Source organism: Corvus brachyrhynchos, unplaced genomic scaffold (genome assembly GCF_000691975.1).
Source record: "Corvus brachyrhynchos isolate BGI_N302 unplaced genomic scaffold, ASM69197v1 scaffold1120, whole genome shotgun sequence".
NCBI classification, from domain to species: domain Eukaryota; kingdom Metazoa; phylum Chordata; class Aves; order Passeriformes; family Corvidae; genus Corvus; species Corvus brachyrhynchos.
In genome coordinates this window covers 156,143-180,012 of record NW_008235737.1, presented here as the reverse complement: position 1 = coordinate 180,012, position 23,870 = coordinate 156,143, and the positions used below count along the sequence as shown (strand labels likewise).

At 37.8% G+C, this 23,870-nt stretch overlaps 1 protein-coding gene across 1 annotated transcript in view; it reads left to right on the top strand.

Annotated features, from left to right (window-relative positions):
- ITGBL1 (integrin subunit beta like 1) overlaps window positions 1-23,870 on the top strand; it is a 139,313-nt gene that overhangs the window by 1,296 nt on the left and 114,147 nt on the right. Inside the window, exon 2 of the mRNA XM_017733207.1 lies at window positions 228-443. Coding sequence (XP_017588696.1) covers window positions 228-443 — 216 coding nt within the window. The remainder of the gene's footprint in view (window positions 1-227; window positions 444-23,870) is intronic.

Genomic DNA, 23,870 nt, shown 5'->3' with positions numbered 1-23,870 from the left:
CATTCCTGCAGGTAGCAATGAGATTTCTGACGAAAACGAAGAAAATTGGGTGATTTGAGGCAAGTAATAATTTGCAACCATAACTGAAGAGGTGGTAAGAACAATATTCTGGGTATTGGCTGAAGCCAGTGGAAGGAGGGTGGTTTCCCATGAGCTAAGCTCTCATGGGCTCTGAGCTGCAGCCCCTGGCTTTGACCGCAGGTTATTCTGTTTGCTGTCCCCCACAGGAACGGTTTGGGTATTCCTGCTTCCTGCCGGCTGTCCCAGGCTGAGTCGGAGCTCAGGTGCCACGTCCCAGGGGGGAAGCTGTGCAATGACAGAGGCAGATGTGAGTGTGGAGTCTGCATCTGCCAAGTGACTGAGTCTGGCAAATACTACGGCCCGCTCTGCGAGTGCCACGACTGGGTGTGTGAGACCTACGATGGGAAGATCTGCGCAGGTGAGGAAGCCCCGATGATGACAGAATCTTAGAAAATTAGGAGTGTATGTTAAAAGCAGAATTATGTTTGGAACACAGCACACTGATACAGTAGAGGTGATTATATGTGGGTCCCTGAACCATGACTCTAAAGGGAATTGTGGGCACATCCAAAGATTTTTCCAGATTAAAAGATACGTGTTACAGGTACTGTGTCTGACATAAAATGGGACTTAGCCTAGAGCAAGATTCCTCTGCATCAGGGGAAAAAGCAGAAGTTTCTTTGGGTTGGAGGCTCTGAAAACTGTGTTTTAAATCTAACACAGGATGCAATATTGCTCACATTTGTAAAATTTTTTTTTTCATTTGAACTGCTTGCCTAATAATGGTTTACGGTATCTACCCACACTTTATCTCCAAACAATCAATTTTGAGGGCATATAAATATGAAAACTCTGTTTTTGTCTAAGTAATGATGATGCTTTCCAAATAAAGACTTAAACTGATGTAACTGTATTGTGGTTTCAGGGGTTTCCTGACAGACACTGTATTCTTTAATAACATACATTTCTGGGACAGAATTTAGTCCCTGCCAGTTGTTGGAACATGTTGCTTGGTTTACATCTAAACATTATCACTTTTTCATCTTTCCAGCTGTCTTTACTTAAGTTTCTGGGTTATTTCGGTCAGATTTTTTTTTTTTTTTTTATTTTTTTTTTTTTATTTTTTTTTTAAGCAGCTTAGAATAGGATTTTAGAAAAAAGCAGGGAGAAGAAATACCATCACATTCCTAAAGGGATTCAGCCTGGAGCTTGATGAAAGGGGCCAGAAGGGTACTTCATTTCTAGTAACCCTGCTTCAACAGCTTTACCAGATTCACAGAAACGTGTCATCTTTTCAGGCCAAAACCTGCAATTAGGTCAATGGGAATGTTACAGGAATTCTTCTAGTAAGAGGACAATACAAATGCATTCCAGCAGTTGGTTTGGCAAATTATGTAGGAAAAAAGAGCAAACTTAGTTTAGCAACAATTTATCCAGGAAGTCCAGTAATAACATGAGAAGATCAAAAATGGGATTATGAGAAAACGATTTGTATTTGGCACCTATGACTTTGGAGTTCTGTAGAGAAACTGATTTATAGACTCTGCAGTTAGCAGTGTTAAATCCCCCTACATAAGAAATATCATAGCATTTCAGTGCTTTCCTACGCCAAACATGAATTTTTTTGATTGGTAGTGTGATTTGAAAGTGCTTGCTGTTGTTGCTGGGTTAATTGCATAAAGGGAAACTGAAAGCTCCTTCAATTTTAATATTCTGCTGTAAATTCCACCATCATGTTCCTGTTAATGTTATGAACAGTGGCTGCAAGTTTTTTCAGTGCTTTGGTGGTAAAGGGTGCTGACAGAATAAACAGAACCAAGAGATCTCTTAACAATATTTAGCTTTTGGGTAGCACTTCATGGAGCAGTTCAAAGATGTGAATGCTAAGTGATTAAATGTATTTTAAAAACCAATTTTCTGTACTTGTCACTTTGTCACTCCTAGCTGGAGTATTGAAGCTGCTTTACCACTGAGATGTGAAATAATTTGAATTCTCTCTTCTGGGGAAAAAAAAAAAAAAGGTAGTAAAAAATTCAGTACAAAATCCTGGGGAGGGAAATAATTGTGAAGGGTGCAGGAGTTTTGCTTGCTTTGTTTGGGTTTTTCGACAGTAGTGCTGAAAGTCCAGCTGACTTTGTTGCAGTCCAGGGCTGCCCAGCACTGCAGGAGAGCAGCCCCAGGTAACTCTTTTGGGGCTGGGATCCAGGTGGTGAAACACTTCCTTTCAGGCTGTGCTTGTTGCCCTCTTCATTTTTCCCCTATTCATGTTTTTAGTCACTGAAATTGTGTGTATAAGGGAGGAAAGGAGCGTAGAAAAGAAGGTCAGATCTAGGATAACTGGCAGGAGACTGGACCTTATGTTGTATGAGTGATATTTTCCCCTACCCAACTATTCAGTGAACTGCATCCACTGATGTTTCTTAACATTACATCAGCAGGCTGATTTCCAGTGTGTGTGACATATTTCCCTTTCTTTGCATTTTTGGGCCCATTTTTTCACTAATGATGAAATTGTGTTTCCTCTAAGTGAATAGTCAAAATATCTTACTGCAGTTATAGTTCTGTTTCCTGCTTTGTTTTTCATGTTTGTATTTTGACATTTGCTGTCCCGTTTCACTGCGGATCTCTCCTGATACAATAACTGTAACTGCTGACTGGTACCACATGGAGAACTTCTAAAAACACTTTCAAGTGGTATTTGAGGGTAATGCTGTTTAAAACAAGCTAGTTTTCAAGCTGCCAGAGTGATTCCTTCTTCAAGTGACCAATGATGTTCATATTCAGAGATGGACAGGCAGAGTTGTTTGGGTCACAAATGCCAAAGATAGCTGTGTTTCCCTGCCAGTCAGTTCAGACATACCTCCACTTCCCTTGCCTGTCCCAAGCTAAACAAAAGATTTAGTTGTTCAATATGCAGCTCATTATCTTAAAGGCACTTTCTGTGTCAGATCCACTTTCTGGACCAGTTGTTGAACAATCATATTCTGGGGAGAGACGGCCTGAAGGTAAAGAAAACGTCAGATGTCTATCTGATTGATTTGCTTTTTCTGATAAGCCTTGTATAAAAATTTTTTTGCAGTGAAAAATAAAGAAGAGCAGATGTAAATGTTTCTGTCCTTTTACTTTCCCTTGACACTTCTTTGCTGTATTTCCCTCCCATTATGTTCCCAGGTGCTTTAGAGGGAGTTCCAATAATTTTTTTGCCTTTTGTCCCACTGGGATTGATAAAGTAAGAGGTGATCCCTAATGGAGTCAGAAACAAAGAAGAGAGAAACCAAGTACTGTGGTCTGAATCACTGAGTCTCCTGTCCTCCTCAGCGGCCTTTTTATCTGCCTGATGTATCACGGGGTGTAGAGGAAATCGAGTAGATACTGTCATTCTCTTTGCAATGTCATCTTTATCTTTTTGTTGCTGATCTTCAAGGAGATGAGCTGAGAGGAGGAAGACTGAATCAAAACCAACCACATCCCCAAAGGATTTATGCTTCATTCAGAGCAGACAATATATTTGTTGCTGTTTATTTGCAGGTAGTAGTTCTGACCTCAGACAGTTGCATATTGCCTCAGGCTTTCTTAGCATAAGTAAAGCCCATGTTTTGTGCAAGGGAAAGTGGAATACAGAACTAATTTCTGTCACATCACTGCTTGATACCTATTTCTCTGTGGGGTTTTTTGCAGTATGGTGGAAAATCAATTTTAGTGAATTTTCTTTTTGTTTTGGTTTGGTTTGGTTTGGTTTGGGTTTTTTGGGGGTTTTTTTGGTGTTTTTTTTTTCTTGGTTCGTTTGGTTTGTTTGTTTGGTTTTTGTTGTTGTTTGGTTGGAGTTTTTTTTGTTTGGGGTTTTTTGGGGGTTTTTATTGGGTTTTTTTTTGTTTGTATGGTTTTTTTTGGTTTTGGGTTTCTTTGTTTGTTTGGTTTGGTTTTTTGTTTAATCTTTTTTACTGCATCTGTGGTTAATGAAAATAGAAAAATTAAACTAAGCATAGACTTCCTTGGCCAACTGAAGTGGGAACACTTTACATGTTCTTAGAGAATGGACCACGGGAACTGCCAGCTGGGACATGTGACAGGATGATTGCACTGCTTGTAGTTGGTGAGATCAAAAGACAGATAAAATTTGATGACAACATAGACAGCAACATATGAAGAAGGTTTGTCTTTGCTCAGAACTATATATTCATTATCTTTGGTTATTTTTGGTTATTAAGATTTTATAATTCATTTTTCTTGCAAACTGAAATACCTTTTACATCTACTGAAAAATGGTGGCACAGTGTGATTTTCCATAAGCAGTTGCTGTGGAACTTTAATTGCTGCTTTTCAGGCCAGTGAAAGATTTTTCTGTTTCTTTCTCCAAAGCTGTGGTTGCTGTGGGTGCTGTACCTATTTTAAGACTAGTTCAACAATATAATGTCAGTGTTAGTTGTAGGTTTTCACAGCCAGAAGTGTTATCATACACAACATGAAGGGCAAAAGGATATAAGTGCCATTATTTTCCAATCTGTAAGGTTTTAAACTATGCAGAGAACACAAGTGAAAAATTAAAGTGACAAGGAGTAGATGTAGAAAGAACAAGATAAATCCAAATTAAAGTATTGATGTAATACTGTGTATCCAATTGAGTTTACTGGATGTATGGTCCTATATACCAGTTTGAGAGAGTTAGGAATTTGAAATGGAATTTGGAGGACATTTTGAGCTGTGCTCTTTCCACAGAAGCTGAATAGTGTCTTTAGGCAGAGCTGTCGAAGTTGGAAAGGCTCTAACAACTGTGCTTTTGTATTCATACTGAAGGGAGGTCTGACATGCTGATTGTTCATTGAGCAGCATTTCTTGCTAAAAGTGTGAAGGAAAGTCAGCCTGTGACCTGCATTGATTGCCATTTGATCCAAAGTGAAATTCAAAGCCCTGGATTTTGAGAACAGATGTAAGTCTCTTCTCTGTCAGAGGCCATGTTTGTGAAGATTCAGCTGTGGCACATGTGTCCATTGGAGACAGAGCCTCCTAAAAAGCCCAAGTTAAAAATAGGGCAGGAGGCTACTGATGAAAATGGAGGTGGCGGTTCTGCTCTGACCTAGTTTGCTTTAGTCCAGATTTCAGAACTTGGCATTTTGTGACATTTCCTCCTGGAGCAGGGGTGTGTAGGTGTGATAATAGCATCCATATTCACCTCAAGACAGGTTCCTCAGGTTCTAGTAGAAGTGAAATCGTGATAGCATAGACCTCATTGCAGGTTCATTGCCTTTCTAAGTGCTCGACGTGCCGGCAGACTTAAAAAGCACAAGCTAAAGCCTATATTATTCTCAGCTTTATGCTGTTGGTATCTGATCTAGGTAAAATCAAGCAGCCTTTGATACATTGACAGTTGCTGTACACACACAGTTTTTCCAAATGCAGTGTATGTGTTCATAGCAGTGGTGAGTGAGGCAGGAGGAAGCTTAGACACAAAAACTGCAGGGGAGATTAATGGAAAGGAAGCATTTTAAAAGTAGCTTATTAAGTGTTATGTCCCTTAGCTGCTTAGCCCTCATTTTGAGCACCTTTATCTATAGATACTACTGACAGGAAATAGGTGCTAGTTTAAAAAGTAAAAATTAGTTTGCTGGGCATATGGAAGGTAAAGGCTTTGAAAGCACCTATCAGAGCTGGAATGTCATCCCTCAGGCTGTCACCAACAGCAAAACAAGGTGGGGAGAAACATCTCCTTCACCTTTTGTCTTTCTGTAGTCTGGGGTGACAAGCTTATCCATTGCAGAGGAAAAACAAACCTTTGTGTGAGTTTTGTCAAAGCAAGTAAGTGTCCTGAAGTGTGTTTGAATTTTTATGCTTTTTACAGTCTGATAATAAACTGAAGTATATTTTTATTTATTTGAAAGAATGCTCTTTATGAAAAAATAGCATACACAGACTGTCCTTCTATTAATATTTGTGTTTCAGTATCATTTTTATTAAAAAGATATGGTGAATAGAAAGTAGATGGTGTATTTAATGTTACAGAAGTGTTTATTAATGATTTTGCCTGCTTCATCGGTGGATAGGTTTCAGTACGTGCTCTTTTGACAGCCTTTTTTGGACAAACTGACTGGCTTGGTATAATTTTCTATGCTTATTAGAAGTTTTATTGCTGATAGCTGGTTCTGTAAAGGACTTCAAACAATCATCACTTATGGCACTGGACTGTAGACCTTTCAGTGTTAGTGTTCCCAAGTAATTTGTCTTGACAAACAACATTTCACTGATTAAAAAAGTTCCCATGAGCTTTTGTGGGAGGAAAGGACGTGTTGCTAGTGATGTCCAGGAAAAAGGGCAATTTGTGCCTAAAAGGTACTGGAGTTTGAATTTGGCCATGCAAAGAAGGACCCCATAATATATATGGGGTACCAGAACTTATCAGTGTTTTAACTGGAGGGTGTGGTGGTCGAGGACATGTTATGGTGCATTTATGGTGCACCACAGCTGTATTGCTGGATTCAAATTTCCTTTGGAGGTGGAAGAACTATGAAGGAAAAAACCGTGTTCTTCTTTTAAATGCTATTTTAAAAGGTTATTTAAAAGCTTCATTTCTTAGTGATGGAGGGAGTAATTTTTGCAGATGGGGGTTTGTGTACTTTTGGTACGTAGGGAGTGGGCTGGAACACCAACTTGAAAAGTTCCATGACCATACTCTTATATGTAGAAGAATAAAGATTCAAGAGAGTTGAGCTGCTTTGCCCTTCTGTGTGTCCACCTGACTGGCATCAGTGATATAATATGGGACACCTTCTTGTCAGTGACCTAAAGAGTCTCAGTCAGAGTTTTTGGAGGCATATCTGGGGCATTTTAATGGGGAAGGGCACTGGGAGTGCCAGCTCTGACACTGTCAGGTGTGAGCTGCGTACTAACTTAGTGATTTGGGAAATGTCACAGCCGAATGCTGTTGCCTTGGCAGCTCCATGCAGCAGCAGATGTTCTAACTGGAGCACCTGGTCACAGTGTTTTGTTCCTGGGGACAATTCTGGGGTGGGGAGATTTGTGAGTGGGCTGGGGGAGAATCCTCCCATGCCCCAAACAGACTGCCAAAGTCTACCTTTCTCAGGCATGCTTTTTCCAGTTGTCTGCCTCCAGCAGGTCCTGTTCAGTCTTTTAAACCAAGTGGTGTCTGTCATTTTAAATATTGGGGATGTTAGCTTTTATGATCCACACTTAGAGGCTACTGAATGTAAAAATAGCTCATTTAAGTATTTTTCCTGTTTTGCATATAATTTCCTGTTTAATTAAAAGGATGTATTAAAGTTATTTAAATCTTGAAGCTGTGTGGTTGACAGCTAAGAAATGCTAAATCTGACTGTCTACCTTTGTTGAAGAGTCCTGTGCATTTGCACTATTATGCATCTTTTGATTTTGTATTCATTATGGTTTTCTCCAGTGAACTTATGCAGCAATGACAAGAGGAAAATGGTTGCTTCCTAGTATTTGAAATGGTTTAGTTCACGAACTTGGTAACACATTTAAAGCAAGATAAAATGTTAATCATTTACCTTAGTCCATTCATTTGCCTGAAATGTGGGGAAGACATGTGGCAAACAGTTTGGTAACACAGCAGTGTCAGGTAACACAGGTTTCTTGGCACCTCATTTCCTTACTCCAAGTGTTTTAAGCAATATTTTGCAGAAAGTAACTGGATACTTGTGAAACGGAATGGTACAACCTCATTAAATCTCAGGAGTAAAAACCCCTCTTCTTCAGAAAACCCTGTTCCTCTTGACTTCCTGAAACATCCAGACTAATTTCTTGTCTATCCTTACCCCTTTGTAAATTATTGGATACAAGCAGAGCTGGTATATAATTTGAATGGCTTTTCAGCAGAAGAAGATACAGGTGTTTTTTAAGAGATGAATAATGAATGGTATTCTGTGAACAAGTGCTAAACTTACATAATCCAAACCATTTATATGTCTGTATCTCCTGTGAGTATGTAGTTCCTGCCCTCCAGAAATGCAAGAGCCACTTCAGGTGTGGGAAACATGCCTGATATATGGCACTGAACTGTGATGGTCACAGCATCCAGTTCTCATATCCACCTTTCTTTGCAGTTCTTGCAACAAATTACTAGAAGGTATGCATTTTTCTTCTGACATTGAAGAGAGGGGAAGTTGAGGTCAGAGATCAAAAATATACCTTCGGATCATCAAAGGCTGATAGTGAGACTCAGAAGAGAACCCAAGGATCTGAGTTCTTCCTAGGGACTCTTAAACCACCAAGTCCCTATGAGTTGTAAGAATAAAATGTGTAAGTATTAAAACTATCACTTAGGCTGTGTCAAAACACATATTATGTTTCATGTTTAGATCCTAAAAATACTATTTCCTACAAAAAATAGTCCTATATTCCTTTTCCTAAGAACAACCTGTGCATTACATATGCAAAAATTGTTGATTTCTATGTGTATTATTTGAGTGAGAGCAAGTTGGTTTTATGGAAACACCAGTGTGTTTCCAGCTTAAAAGTGTTCCACATATAAATAGGGAGGTGAATTTGTAGCAAGTCAATCCCATAGAGAACTGTAGGTGCAGTGACATGCCTGGTAGATTGTTCCAGAGAACAGTCTTCAAAAGAGTGGTTTGTAATGATTTGTAAGGATTCAAAGCCGTGCTTTGAAGGATTACTGGAGAAGTTCAGACCTCTCACTTCAGGAACAGGAAAGAACTGAAATGGAGGAGGACAACCGATTTCATCTCATGACCTGCAGAAGGTCCAAATCATGCTGAATGGTGGTGATGCCATGACAAAATGTCATATAAGAACATATTGCACTGTAGTTTTCCTGAATGCTTTTGCAGAATTGTGCCTTTTAATCACTGTGTACTTTACATGAAAAGAACACTTATGCTGTCTTGTGGAACATACCACACTTTTACCCTAATGATCTTGATTGACTCAGTGCTTTCTCAAACAATTTTTAAACTGGAAAGAATAGTGGCAGTGAATAAATTGTACATCTGTAGTCTGACTTGCAGAGGTAAGGCTGAGACCTTCTGTTACAGAATCATAGAAGTGAGTATTACAAATTTATTTAGGGTTTTTCTGTGCCTTTGTAGTCAGGTAAATTCTGTGGGAACCAGGTAACCAGTAAGAAATACATTTAAAATCAAAAAATGGTCTTGAAGCACTTAAGTATTGTTGTTGCACTGGTACTTCTACTGGCTGTCTTTTGAAATAATTTTGTTTCATTCTCACTTCTGTTTCAAGCCACAGCCAATCCTCATCAGAGACATAGCAAGTATAATGAAGCACAACTCCCAGACTGTGCTTAGGAAGAGATCAAGGTGCCAGCTATCACTGCCCACCACCTACATCCAGTTTCTCTGGATGGGAATGGAGAATGTAGGAGCTATTGCAGTTGGGTACAACTACTCTCCATTTATGTGAGTTTGCCTGCAGCTGGTGTTTTTGGAAATCCTTTTGTCCACCAACCCCAGATACAGTGAACTTCTCTTTCTAGAACATACTAGTTTCTCATTCACAGGGCTTTAGGGCATCATCCTACAGTGAGAAGTACTGGAACATTTCTTACTGCCTTTTTTTCCCCCAAGGCTGTCTAATTAATTGAAGCATAGCAGAGAAATGTTATAGCATATCATTGGCATTGGTAATAAACAGAGAGAATTAAATGTGGCATAGATTTTTGTATCACAATAAAAAGTAATTGTCTCTTCAAGATTTATAATGTTTAACTTCCTACAAACTTTGTGTATGTGATACATAAATACAAAAAAAAATTGATTGGAGATGGGATTGGCAAAATTACCATACCCCAGTCATGTACTTTGTTAGATTTAGGAGTGGATCCTGCCACCCATCTCTACTTTTCAGCTTAAAAATATGTTTTAATAAAAGCAGATTGTGTGGCTTTTTTTTTTTTTTTTTCCCCAAAGCTAAAGAGAAGCCAATGTTTTCTGCTGACAGAAGTCCACTGAAATCAATAAAGTTATGCCAACAGAGAATTGGTCTCACAGCAATTCTGGCCCTTGTTTGGCCAAAATGTCTGGGTAATAGCAAACGAAACTACAACAGCAAAATGTAAATCCTGTCATTTACCTGAAGTGGTAATGGTAAAACAATAATAACAATAATGTCATCTCCAAAGTTTTGAATGCTTTTAAGCTTGACAACATTTTACATGATTTTCTGTTTTGTTTTTCTTCTGTGTATTGTGCTACTTTAAATAGTTATGTGTTAGTTAGTGGTAATTTGACTGGACATTTACCAAAATAATTTTTTTCCAGAGTGTCAGAGTTGGATTTAGCAGGGATGAGAGTTCTGTGTGAAAATACTCTGATAAATGAAAACCAGTCTTTCAAAGATTTAGACTCAGTTGTATAAATGAAGGAATTGTTTACGCTGAGAGAACTATCCCAAGTTTTATTAAATGGTCTGCTGGTTTGGAAAGGCACAGTAAAATTAAGATTTTTTAATTGGATGAGCAGGGTAAGTCTCAAGCCCCTCTCCTCTCACCATCCTAAAGCTTTTGTATATGCCTTTTTGTAAATGAGGAAATTCTATTCTAAATGTGTCAACTGCTTTAAATGTATGTCTGGTACACTTACATGCAGGTTAGAAAAGATTTTATTTACAGATATTGGCGAGAAAATACAACATGATTTCTCTGTAGGCAGTTTCAAAAGGCCATATCACATGAGAATTTCTGAATGAAGTTCTTGCTGGATAATACCTTGAAGGATAACATTTAAATAGTACAGTGACCACAGACTTCCTTTTATTTCATTGGTGCCTGTTAAAGGAGCTCAGAGGTTTTTAAAATAATATTACTGTGTATGGAACATCATTTATCAAGCTCTTTCAAAACAATATCATAATTCCTCTGGCCCTTGATATGGTCTTCCAGTTCTCTGTATTTTCCAGGTGTTGTCCTGGCTTTTCCTCCCATCTTTTTCTGCGTGAGCCATAGTTGACACCCGCACTCTCAACATTTTCGTTATCTCCAATTGCCAATTTGTTTTACTAATTCCATTCCCTCTTCACAGAGTTTTTTCTGCTTTTTGGGTGGTCTCTATCTGGCTCAGTTCCTTGGCACTGCTCCTCACAGTTTTCTTAATCCATTCCTCTGGCACATCAAAGAACAGTTGTTTCCATGAGGACCTGGGTGGAAGTCAGATCCACCTTGGCTTTCTCTACACTCCCTGGTGGCTCTTTCTCCAACCTCTGCTCTTGTGTCCCAGGAATCTTGTGTCCCAGGAATCATGCCATCAAGAGGAGCTGAACTGCCTTGGGTATTCACAGACTTTGTAGAAGTGAACCACAGTTGTATTCAATCAAACACTCTTTCTTAGCTCACGCTTTATTCATGCAGGTGTTCACATGTAGGGGCGCTTGGTCGGATATGAATCTAAACCACAGAGACTTTAAAACAGGCATAAATCAGGTGCCCACTCCTGTATCATCATTTCTGCTTGCTTCACCCCTTTCTCCTCCCTGAGACAGGTGGCACAGCACACTGAAATTTTACAGTTTGTTTTAGTTTCTCCAAACAGTCTATTAGTTGGGCTTCTTATTCCCAAGAGATGGAATGGTTTTGACCATAGTAAAAAGCTTGTCTTAGGGAGACTGTGGAATCTCTGTGGCTGAGGGTTTAATAACAGGTTGGACAAGTCAGGAAGGATCAACACACCCTTGTATGTGACTCCAAAGAAGTGGACCAGAAGATCTCTTCCAGAGTTCTCTTTGAGACTGATTTTCTTTGATGCTGCTGTGAAACCAATTCTCGGTTTGATGCTCTGCCTTAGTGAGGAGGATCTGTGGTATTTTGTCATGCTATTATGTTTCTAAATGTAATAATTTATTGAAATGGATGCATAACCACTGATTTTAATCTATTAATACTAGGAACTTTCATTTTCTGCAGTATTTATAGTACTTTATAAAACATGAATGTGTTTCAAGTTTTTAAACTACCACATTTTTAAATGACTACTACTGAGTCTCTAAGTAGGAATGATTTTGAGAACAAGCTTGCTTGTTTGAAGTTTAGGCATCTTTTCAATAGAAAGACATAAATTAATGTTTCTAGATATAAGTGGTGGATGGACTTCTGTAGCAAGCTCACAGCCATGGAAAACATATTTTATCCATTCCTTGCAATTTGATGGAAAAATAACAGTCAAAGCATTGAACAGAAACATTTCTATTTTTAAATTTGCTTTGTTTTAACAAGTGGATTCTTAGTTGACTACTGACCTTCTGGAGTTATGGCAAAATGAACAAAACACAGGGTGAAATTGAATGGTTGCCCTGCAGTTCGATGTAGACCAATATAGACCACGTTAAAAATTATATTCTAGAAGCTCTTAATCCTTGTTGGGTCCATTAAACAGCAAAGAACATAATTCCTACTTAAACAGGAATCACATCTGTTCTGAATTTTTCACTGGAAGCAAATAGGTAAACATGTTTTGTCGGATAATGAAACCAGGGAAGCAAGTAGTATTGGACTGCCATTTTTTTAACTGCTGCCATGACAATGTGTATTCCCTATATTGTCTCAATGCAAAATTATAACCTCTAGAAAGTTAATTATTCTTGGACAGCAACGAACTGATCTCTGTATTGGTAGCTGAAAACAGTACTTAGATTTATGACAAGTCAGAAGATATTGCCATTGTTGGGGGACAACACTTCCATTCCATCAAACTGATTTCTTTCATATCACTGGTCACTGAGAAACTGCCCCTACTATTCCCTTCTTCAGCTAAATCACCCATGTATACACAGGACAATCCTATATACACAGCATACAGCACAGGTCTGTATGAATATTTCTTCTTCCTTCTCTCATTCTCTTGATCTTCCTGCATTCCCTAGGCATATGTTATTCATCACACTCGTTGTGCACATTTATAGGAAGGAAATAGGGAATTCCACCCCCACAGAAAGCTTTCCCAGTCTTCTTTTCTCCTGTATCCAATGAATGTGAAAACATTACTGCCTAACTTCTCCTTCTACCCAGTGTTCCCCACATCCCTTTGGACAAGCCCTTCATGGATCTGTGTTTTGGTCTGGCTGATACCGTGTCATTCAACTGTTGCTGCTGAGAAACAATGGTTTCAGAAAGTGCTGTGGTGTAAGGGAAGTATCTGCATTTCTGGGCTGTGTATTCTATAATGCCAAATAACTCTGTGGTGCTTAATTTTTTTTGTTAGTTTAACCTGAGAAGAAAAGCAGTACTTTTAATGGGTGTGCTATGTGACAGAATTGTCACCTCACCAGTGTAGTGACGGAAGCTGATGTTGAGGAGTCCAATAGTCTTCACATAATGCACATTCCCACTGTACCCTCTTGATCTGTCTTTTCTCCCCATGTGAGTCACGTAAGTGGTTTTAAATGTCTTTCAGTGAGTCATATAGTTTTGCTAATTCTGTCCCTACTTTAATGTCACAATATACAGAGTAATTTTCTTACCTAAAAGCTAAAATTTCATTTGGTCATCTACTTGACACCTTTATAATAAATACTTGTTTTCCTTAAGCAAACTTTTTTGTTTGGTGTGGTCATAGCAGTGTCAAAATCTCAGGCTCTTGTTTCTATTCTGAACTGTCAGTTTGAATTTTTAAATCCTTTCTCAAAAATGGATCAGGCTGAGCATTACATTGGCTACATACCTCCTAACACCTTCTGGCAAGCATCAGAAGCCAAGAGTTCCACTCTGCTGTGTCTTACTGCTTGGCTGAAAAAGAATCAAAATGCACATAGAAAATTTACTGTGGTGAAAGTGAGAAGAAAAGGATTAAAGGCTGGAAACAAATGTAAGGACTTCATATACAAGTGGCAGCTGGAATGTATGAAACCTCATGCAGTACAGAGTGTTCCTCAGAACAGGAAAATGTAGGTCTGTTATAGCAGCAACAGTTTTTAAACAGTGATTTAATTTTGTGATGGTAACATTCACAAAATTCCTAACTCAGTGGTTTCATTCTGCCTGCAAATGGAAGAGACAAATGCCTGAAGACATTGTGCATGTGGTATAGAAAGGAGAGACTAAACTGACAGATGCCAAAAATCAATAGGGAAATACTAACACCTTTCTAGGCAAACAGCTGGGCAGGGAAATCTATTTTATACATTTGGATAAGCAAGATTTATTTCTAGAAGAAATGTAAGAGAGAGCCAAAAAAGATGATTTGTTTGACTGCTGTGTTGAAACATATTGTATTGGCATTATATGTTTTGACATTAAAATGAAATGAGCAAGGAAATGAGCATAGTTCAGTATCTTCATACCTTTCCCCCCAGTACTGGATTCTTCCATGGTAGTCCTTCAATGATAAAAGCACTTTCACTCTCCTTATGTAATATAATGCAATTTAAATGTTTTTTTTTTTCCATTCCACACCAAAAATACTGGAATGTGTCAAATAAGCAGTTAAAAGTAATACTTGCACGATAGCTTTTGAAACTTTTAAGTTTGAAAACTAAACCAGATGCTGTCCAAATACAGTGGAGTGACTTGGTGAGCAGAGCATCAGCATCTGAAAACTAAGAGTCTTTCTTCTGGTTTCTATAGAGACAAATCAGTGAAGTCAGACTGATTTTTTTTGTTGTTTTAAGATGTAAACCTTAAAAGCAAAGATTCCTTGTTTTGTAAATGGAATACAAGCATCTTTAATGCCTGTAAGGGTCATCTGTTCTGCTGTTCTTGCATGCAGTTTTTCTGTTGCTACAGCATCTACGTTGATCAAGGGTACACTTTGATATACCTGGCTTTCAAGCAGTTCCAGAGGCAGTACAGCAAGAGTAGTTCTGTCAGGAGTTACTTGGTCTACAAATGCATCTTGAAACCACGTTTTTTTCCTTTACAAAATGTTGTTGTAGTGATGTGTAGAGATTTCAGTTAATCTTTTCTGCTAATTTCCAAGCACTTAATAGTAGGATGTGCTACAGAAGGCTCTCTGAAGAGAGTGTATTGCGTACCATTTATATCAGTTCAACTCTCAAATTTTGTTTTCTCTTGAATATATTTCCACCTGTATTTTAATATGACTGAGAAATTTGATCATGTTTGCTGTTTTTCAAATAGTGTAAGAATGCTCTCTGATTTACAAATCCTGGGGAATTAAAAGTGATGCAGATCTGTACAGTCTGCTGAATAGGCTTGTGGGCCTGTAAACATTTTAAGCTAGTATTGCCACAAAATTTCAAGACATATTTTTTGGTTCCTGAGTAATGAGAATTGGTCCTCAGAATCTCATAAACAATTGTGCAGTTGGTAAATGAGCAGGGAATTGACAGAAACACTGGTATTGGAACAAATTGTACAGAGGATGCCTAGAGGCAACTGTTCATCCTACAGGATGATCAGGGGAATTTCATCAGAGGATGAAAGAGAGGATTTCATCACAGAGGATGAAATGAGGAGGAAGAAGATAGACATTGATATAGCTGTTAATATGTATTAAAAACAACAGTCATTTTGCTTCATTTCTCTGCCTGCCTGCAAAACTTCAGTTCCTTTGCCTGCAGTGTTTGTAGTGGTCACAGTGAAATTAGCACATGCAAAAGGGAATTAGGTGCGACTAGCAAAGGGTACATCGGTATTTGTTTTTCAGACAGCAGAAATGACAGGATTAGGAAAATTAAACTTCTGCAATATTACTATGAGCTGTGCTGAGATGGAATTTTCAGGCTCTTCTCATCGCTGTTGACAGTGTCATGATTTTGTTTATGTCACACACTCAACATTATGGGCAAACTAAACCTCAGGATCAAAAGAGGAATTTTAGTGCTCTTTTCTGAAATTCAGATGTACACATCCAGTTATACTCCCCTACAGGAATCTATTGCATCAGAATGAATCCGTTTTATTTTCCCTTTTTTTTTTTCTTTTTTTTTGTTCTGTGTAAAATGCTAGTTCTCATGGTCAAGCAGAAATTTTGGCAGGAGAAAAAAGGAAAAATATATACATCAGTCAGAAACCCCACAGAAGCAAATCCCTTCTTCTATATACCTTTTATGATAAATATACAATAATATATTTTGCCATCACAAAGTAAGGCTAGTCTAGAGGTCTTTTTTGCCATCATTTTTAGCAGCATTCGCTAAATGGTGAAAACAGAAAGAACGGTCTGGTTCATAGCCAGTTTACCAGAATAGGATCAGAGAATGATTTAGGAAGGGCCTTGGGGAGGTCGGCTGGTCCCAACCCCTTGTTGAGGCAGGGGCTCCAGAGTTACTCAGGGTTGTTGTACACATGAAGTCAAAGTATGTCTATGTGACAAGACAAAAAAATCAGAAGCACAAATTAACTTCTGCTGAAATAATGCTTAATTATCTGACTCATTTGACAAAAATTAGGAACAGTTAAAAATAATTTTTGACATGTGGAGAGGTGGCTTATGAAACTAAACTGGTTTATTTTGCCATTATTTTAATGAAAAGTATAATAATTTTATCCTGGGAGGTTGTTTTTTTTTTTTTTTTAATTAAAAGGTCTCTAATTTACATCAGGTAAAAAGCAAGCACAGAAAAGAAAAAATTGTTGTGGATTGTCTTTTAAGGAAAGTCTGTTCATTAAGGTAGTTCTGCCTACCTCATTAGCACACAATCTGTCCATCTGCCCCAGGTTACTTTGTGTTTCTCATATTTCTTTGACCTCTCAAGCCACTAGAAGACTTGGCTTTTGCTATTGAATATATGCTAACTGGTTGCAGTGATTGTTTCTCTGTGGAGTGTGTGATGCACTGTTGGGCATTTCCTGTTGGAAGACGAGGGGTAGATGGTATGTGACATGTGACAGAAAGCAGAAAGTTAAACTTAGTAGTGCAAGTAAGCAGTTTTGAAGTTTGAAGATCTTAAGAGTTCATAAGTCGAAGATACATGAAGGAAGGAACATGAAAATTCATCATTCAGATGAAAAAATTTAAAAAAGAAAATTTGGGTTTATTGCTTGGGCCCAAATATGTCCCTGTTAACATAAAATGGAATCATAAAACTACTCTCTGTGTCTCTAACTTTGTACCTAGTGAGATCATGCCTTTATCGAGTTGGTTTGTCACTGGTCATGAAAGGCTTAATGACTTCAAGACTCACAGTTTCTGGGAACTTCATTCAAAGGTTTTTTCCTAGCACTTGATTACAGCCTGCAAAGGCAGCTGCTTTGACACTGCTTAAAACATGATTAAGACTTGGAAGGTCTTGTTGCCCCCGCTCAATTTGACTGTGGGATAGGTTTAAGTTAACCCTGTGTCTCATCCTTCCTTTTACAAATGGGACGTAATTACCATCCTTCCATAATAAAAGCTATTCTATATGGTCGTTGAAGAACATAGAATCTTTTCATGTTAAAAAGAATGCTCAATCTGGTCTTTTCTGTTGAGCCTGATTTCAAGAATAAATCTGCCAGAAAAAAAGTTAAATAAAAAAACACCTAGGTGACCGTTTGCTCTATTCATCCATCAGCAGGGAAGTAAACAGTTTGTCTATGATTGCCTGTCTCACTTATCTATTAGGGTCTGTTTGTTCTTCCTACCCTGTAATTACTCCATTGGATCTGCTGAAATATCCTCTGATTCACATTCAAACTATTTTCAGAAACACCCTTTAATTCTGGCGTGATATTTCATTGCTCAGTAAATATGAAGAGGTGCTCAAGATTTGCTTTATTACAAAGTTCTGGATGGCACTGTGAACTTATTGCTGTGTGAGGTTCCAGTTTGGCAGCAACTGAAAACTGATTTCCTGCCTGAACTGAATGCCAGGAGTTGGAGGCAGGAACAGTAGGTGGCACGAAGTTGCCCCTCCCCAGTACTAAGAAACTAAGTCAAGGCAGTCTCCCTTCAGGGGGATACTCTAGCTGGCTTCCCCAAGTGGGCCAGATGTTAAAACCATGAATAAATGAAAACCTCCCACTGCAAGGAAGTTAATGGAGGTGACCCAAAAGGATGGGTGATTGCTGGGCTGCATCACACATGCTGAAGTGAAGGTGGTGAGCACACGAAGGCAGCCACCTTGGGGCATGGAGCTTTTTTCTTTTTTTTCCTACTTGCCTTTACCTTTTAATTCTTTGTCCAATATTTCTGAGATACAGTGCTAACCTTGCTTTAGCATTTTTGGTTGTATGCTGTAATTTACTATTGGAACTGACAGGATGCTCCCAGAGATTTCTGTGTACAGGTTTTTAACGTAAAATAACTGAATAGTTATAGGATAAAAGTGTAGCAAAACCCTTGCCAAGCCAAGTAGTGGCATTTAGGACCATCTCTTATCCTTACCCTAATGTCATTTCAGAAAAAGATTTTTAAAAAGTCAACTTTATATATGAATCAGTAGAATCAAAAGTATGTTTCTCCCAGATTTGATGAGGAAAGCAAAAACTCTGTAGTGCTCAAATATTCAGAAATCCACACTGCTTTTAATAACAAAAAGAAAAAAAAAGAAAGAAAAACTACTGATATTAACTCTAGAAGAAACAGTACTTTGAGAAAGGCAACAACAGGCTTTACAAAATTATCGCTTCAGTCTCTTGAATGAAGGGTAATGAATTTATATGCAGATGCACATAGCACTTTTGTAAAATGTGTCAGACTGAAAACTATCAATAAGCATTAACAACTTTTTAAAAGACAGCATTTAAAACTTAGGAGAAAGCTGGGCTTTGCTCTCATTTAAGTAGTGTGTTTTCCTTGGATGCTGCTTTCCTTGGATGCTGCTTTGTTTTATTAAGCACTGACAGACCATTTTATCATCCTCACTGCTGTCAGTCTATTCCCATGAAGCATGCTTAAATTAAAATTCTGACTCTTGCCAGTTATATCTCACACTTTTCTTGGAAAAAGATATTTCCCACCTTACGTGTTTGAAAATTTCTCTATTTATTGTGAACATTATTACAGCTAGGGTGATGCAAGGAATTGCATATTATGCCATTTTTCACTGGATTGTGCAAATAAAGACCAGAAAAAATGTATCCAACCTAGCTACTCTAACTTTATAAGGTTTGTTTGTTGTTTCCTTTTTTTTTAAAGTTGTATTTCTAATTCTTTTTACCTTATTGATTGGAGATCTAATCTGCTTTAATGCAGGTTGGTTTTGTTGTTTAAACCTTTGTTCCATTTATTTCCTTGGCTGTTACTGTAAACTGAAGTTAAATGTAGTTGTGTTTAGAAATATTGCTCTAAAATGGTGGTAAAATACTTCCAGCCAATATTAGATACCAATAGAAATGAACAGAAAAAGTAGAATTGGTCAACAGTCTAATTAAAATATATGCAGCATACAGTCTTATTACCATTAAAAAAATAAATACAAAATTGTTGGCAAGTATGAGAAAAATAAGTTCATAGGTCAAATAGAACCTTGGGAATGAAAGAAATTTTAACACCCTTCTCAGCTGTTTCCTTTTTCCCTCATCCACTTCTTTCCCTTTAATTGGAAGACATTACTTCTTATGGAATTTAGTCAGGAGAGACAAAGATGAAACATGGATACTGAAAGACTTATTACCTGCAAGTTTAAACAGCTGCCTGCTAACACTTAAATCAAAATACTTGAAGTAAAAAATAAAGCAGGTAAACAGTATAGAAGACTACAAATTTAGGCAGTTTTAATTTGTAAGTTGTTTAAAAAAACCCCCACTTTTTGATATCAAGAATTGTTCAGGGGAAAGACAAGTAACATCTATTCCTATACTATTTTATATCTATTACAAATAATGTATCTGTCCCACTACTACAGAATAATATATAATTAAAGAGAACACTACTATTGTGACCAGTAGCTTGGGAAACAATTTGAAAGTAACACATCTTTCAATTATTAAAAGGTGTGTTATGTTTGACTATGCTAGTTAAAAAATCTCTTATTAAGAACACAGTGGCAGTTCTTAGCACTGCTGAGTACTTTGGCAGAAAAAGCGAATTTGTTCAATGGGTAATGTGATGATTACAAAATACCATCTCAACCCTTTATTTTCAAGGACCAAATGAAACATTTTTTATTAGGAAAAATCATTTTATGATTAAAATTAAATAATTTAAAATTTAAGTATGAAAACTTGCACACCAAAATTATAAGGTGATGCTCAGCTTACACATTATTTTATTAGAGCTAAAGAGTTATGTATAATAGTAATGTTAAAAAACTCCAAATCAAATGATCCAAGTGACCCATAGGGTGTTCTAAGTTTGGTGTGAAATAATAGAAGGACTGTCTTGTGATTGGGTTGATAAAGAATTAACGAATAAGAATTTAATTTATAACTGTCAGCCTGGTTTTATGGATTTTTTAAAATTAATTTTCTTCAAATTAACTTGAATTAATTCTCTGAAGAAATTACAAATTTCAAAGTGGTTGTTTAGCTGGGACACTGTAATTTTGTGTCGTATTTGTTTTGTTACTGAAAGTCTTCCAATTTAGATTAAAATTTTACCACCATTAATGTTAACTTCAAGCAGTCTCAGAACCAGGCTCTTATTTTTTTGGTGGATTCACATTTTATTGATATTAGAGTATTTAGAGGTACTTAGAGTGAACTTCTACTAACAGCCACTACTCAATTTATTTTCTCATTGAGACCTGCTGATTTAAAAAGGCATTGGATACTGATTACAATTTACAAGACAGAGAGACTGGCAGAATGGTTGATAAAGATATTTTCTAACATTACTATTAGTACATAATCAATTCAAAAAGAATGTGCAGTAAAGGAGAGCCTGAGTAGAAGGACCAAGAAAGATGCACATGATGGGGGACAAAGACTGATTCCCTGGATAAACTCACATTTGATTGAATTAACAAGATATTACTTGTTTTTGTTAAAGTGTATTAATATATTTTCAAAAAACCCTTTTCTATATAGAGATGACCACAGATGCATACTGAAAAATAAGTGTGATGCCTTCACACAGCTCAAAAATTGTCTGCCCTTTGAAGAACTGAGAGGGTTTTCTTCTTCTTCAGAATGCCACTTTTCTGGCCTGAATTGGCTTGGGTCATAGACCCCAGGATGAAGGTGGTGTTTTAAGTCAGCACCTGGAAATGAGTATGGAGCTACCTGGGACAAGAGTTCACAATGCCAGGTCGTGCCTGCACTGCTTTTTACACCCTTAGATAGATTTGTTATTTGCAGTTGCTATCCTTGCCTTTTCAGTATTGTGTCTGAAACATGTGACATAAAAGTTCCTGTGTCCTTACCTCTGTGTTATAGGAGGCATCCTTCTACCTGTAGTTGGCTCAAAGGGCCGTGTCACACAGCATAGCAACTGAAGTGAGCCACCTGTGAAATTATGAGCTTTTTTTGCTTTTCTTTGTCTTTAGCAGAGGTATTTGAGGGGGCACAGTGGGCAGAATTTTGCCAGTCCAGAGCCGTGAGTTCAAGCCATCAGCATGAGCATGCCTTACATGCTCTAGCTTGAGAGGTTATTCTGGCTCAGGTAAGTGACTCTTCAGTCAAGGATAGGTCCTTGAGCACATGGTCAAGTACATCTGGCCTCTGCAATTCAGGCTTAAAATTCTCCACTGTAAATCTATGAGTCTACTGAATGAAGTCCTTTTATAGGGAGAAAGCAGCTTTACAGCATTGCCCTGTAGATAGCCAGGGTTCTTTATGCTTTATTTGCCCTCAGGGGATGCCTAAGTTTTGCGAGTCAGAATGATCAGGGCATATAACACTGGAATAGTGATATGTCTAACTGTCACCAAGGATGCTTATGTGGTCCATGTTCTGCTCATGGATCTAGTGTTTGATGATTAGGGGAGATACTTCCAAAAGGCAAAGAAAGCTCAGGAGTAATAAAAGAAGTGGCAAAAGGGCCTGAATTTTCTTTTCATCACTAAATTTCTAATATTGACTTGGGGTAGGGAGTAGGGAATGTCCAGCTTTTAACACCCAAAGTTCTCTTTTCAGAGACAGACATAAAATAAAGACTATATCTTGCAAGGCTCTCATGGAAGGTGGCCAATGTGTGCACATTATTTTGATTAACTCATAAAAGGATCCTTGAAAAAATAGTATTTAACAACAATTATTACAAGGACAGATGATTGCATCCTACTGATATGCTGTCTATGGACTCTTTAAGAAAGTTACTTGGCAATATGAGCAGAGAGGAAAAACACTGATTGAAATTGGCACTGATCATTTACAGTGGACTGTCTGTATGTATCTAGAAAGGTTGCACATTGCAAAACAGTTATAAATATTATGAATCACTGAATATGAAAATTGGAACTGAATATAACACTGAATAAAAATTAACAAAAAATATCCTTAAATTTCATGTCTGAATTGAGAAAAGAAATAATGCTGATGTAACAGAATTAATTTTTTAATGAACAAGGTTATTATTTTTTATCCCTGTGTGATTTTGTTATGCACTTTAATTAGTTTAACAAGGCTAATGGATAAACTTTCAAATTTTTGAGATACTGTTCAATTAGATTCCATAGAAAATAGTGGAAAAACAAACAGTCTGACAGATTATGGAAAGATTCAGATAAATTAAATTGGTGGGTTAATAGATGGGGACTGTTACTGAATCCTTTTAAATGTGAAAAGAACCTGTAGGAATACAGAATGAAACACAGTGGTATCTGTTTGTAGGAAGCTTGTTTCAGAGCACAGGAGAGAGAATACAAGTGATGTACTGTAGAAGCAAATCACTAAATTGTAAATGCAGTTAAACAGGAGTGGTGGAAAGAGGGTCAGTAAAGAACACTACCTGGGGAGATATTCTGTGGTAGAAAGCCATCACTTCCCTTCCCAGCCAAGGGAAGGATGGCTGGGGGGGCAGCTTCAGGGAGGGCATTTGGCATTTTCAGACTGCATCATTCTCATTATCATCTCAATTTCTCCCATGTTTCAGCACAGAGGATTCTAGAGGTTTGTCCTCTGAGGTAACAAAAGCAGGTGTATAGTGAAGGTCCCTAACAGTGGCCTTTTCACCCATAGGTGGTGTTCCAGCCTTGCCTCAGGGCCAGTTTGTGCTTTCTGATTGAGGTGAGAAGGAAATTAAATCCTACTTGAGCAAATTGGAATTACTGGGTTCAAGCAGCACTTGCGGTTCCTAGGGAGGGAAAAAATAAAAAAAGCTTGTGGTTGGTTTTGAAACAGTGGCAAAAGCATTTTGTTTGAGGAAAGTATGTGTTGGTTATTTAAGAGATGAGAGTTTGTTAATGCTTTGCAGACCCATGCCTCCCCTGGCAAATAGATTTACAAGGATATTGGGTAAAGTGTTTCCATGGCAATGCTCAGGCCTTTTGTCAGCATTTTTCATGCGAGAATAGAGAGGTGCAACGCTGGGCAGTAGAGGGCAAATGCTTTTGCTTCCAAAAACCCAGAGGAAACTGACCCTTCTGAACTTCTGTGAGGCATGAAAAGGCAGGAGGCAACAAGGTGTTGGCTGTGGGAGGCTTTTGGTAGCATTGTCTCTATATCATTCCAGATAGAAAATAGCTTGAGACTGCCTTTTCAGGAAGTTCAAACAGAAGACCTTTGATGCTGATGCAAGGAGAGAAGCCACAGAAGGAGAGGTAAAAGCTGCTTCTGCAAAGGAGTAGCTGTTTAAACAATACCTGTGTATAATGATTTAGCCAGATGGTTACTGGCTGTTGGATTTCAGACCTGAACAAAGTCTGATCCATGGGATTGAAGGGATGATTATATACTCAAGTACATGCAGACAAGCAGAGAAATTCTGCTCCTATTTAACTGGCTTTTTTTCCTCCTGTGAGAAGTAGTAATTCCAGTGCAGTTGGATGAGGGATGAATTTTGCTTAGTGGCCTGTCCAGAGTTCTGAGATGTAATTTTTTTTTTTTTTTTTTTTTTTTTAACCCTGGGCTTGGCAAATTCTCTCGCCCTTTT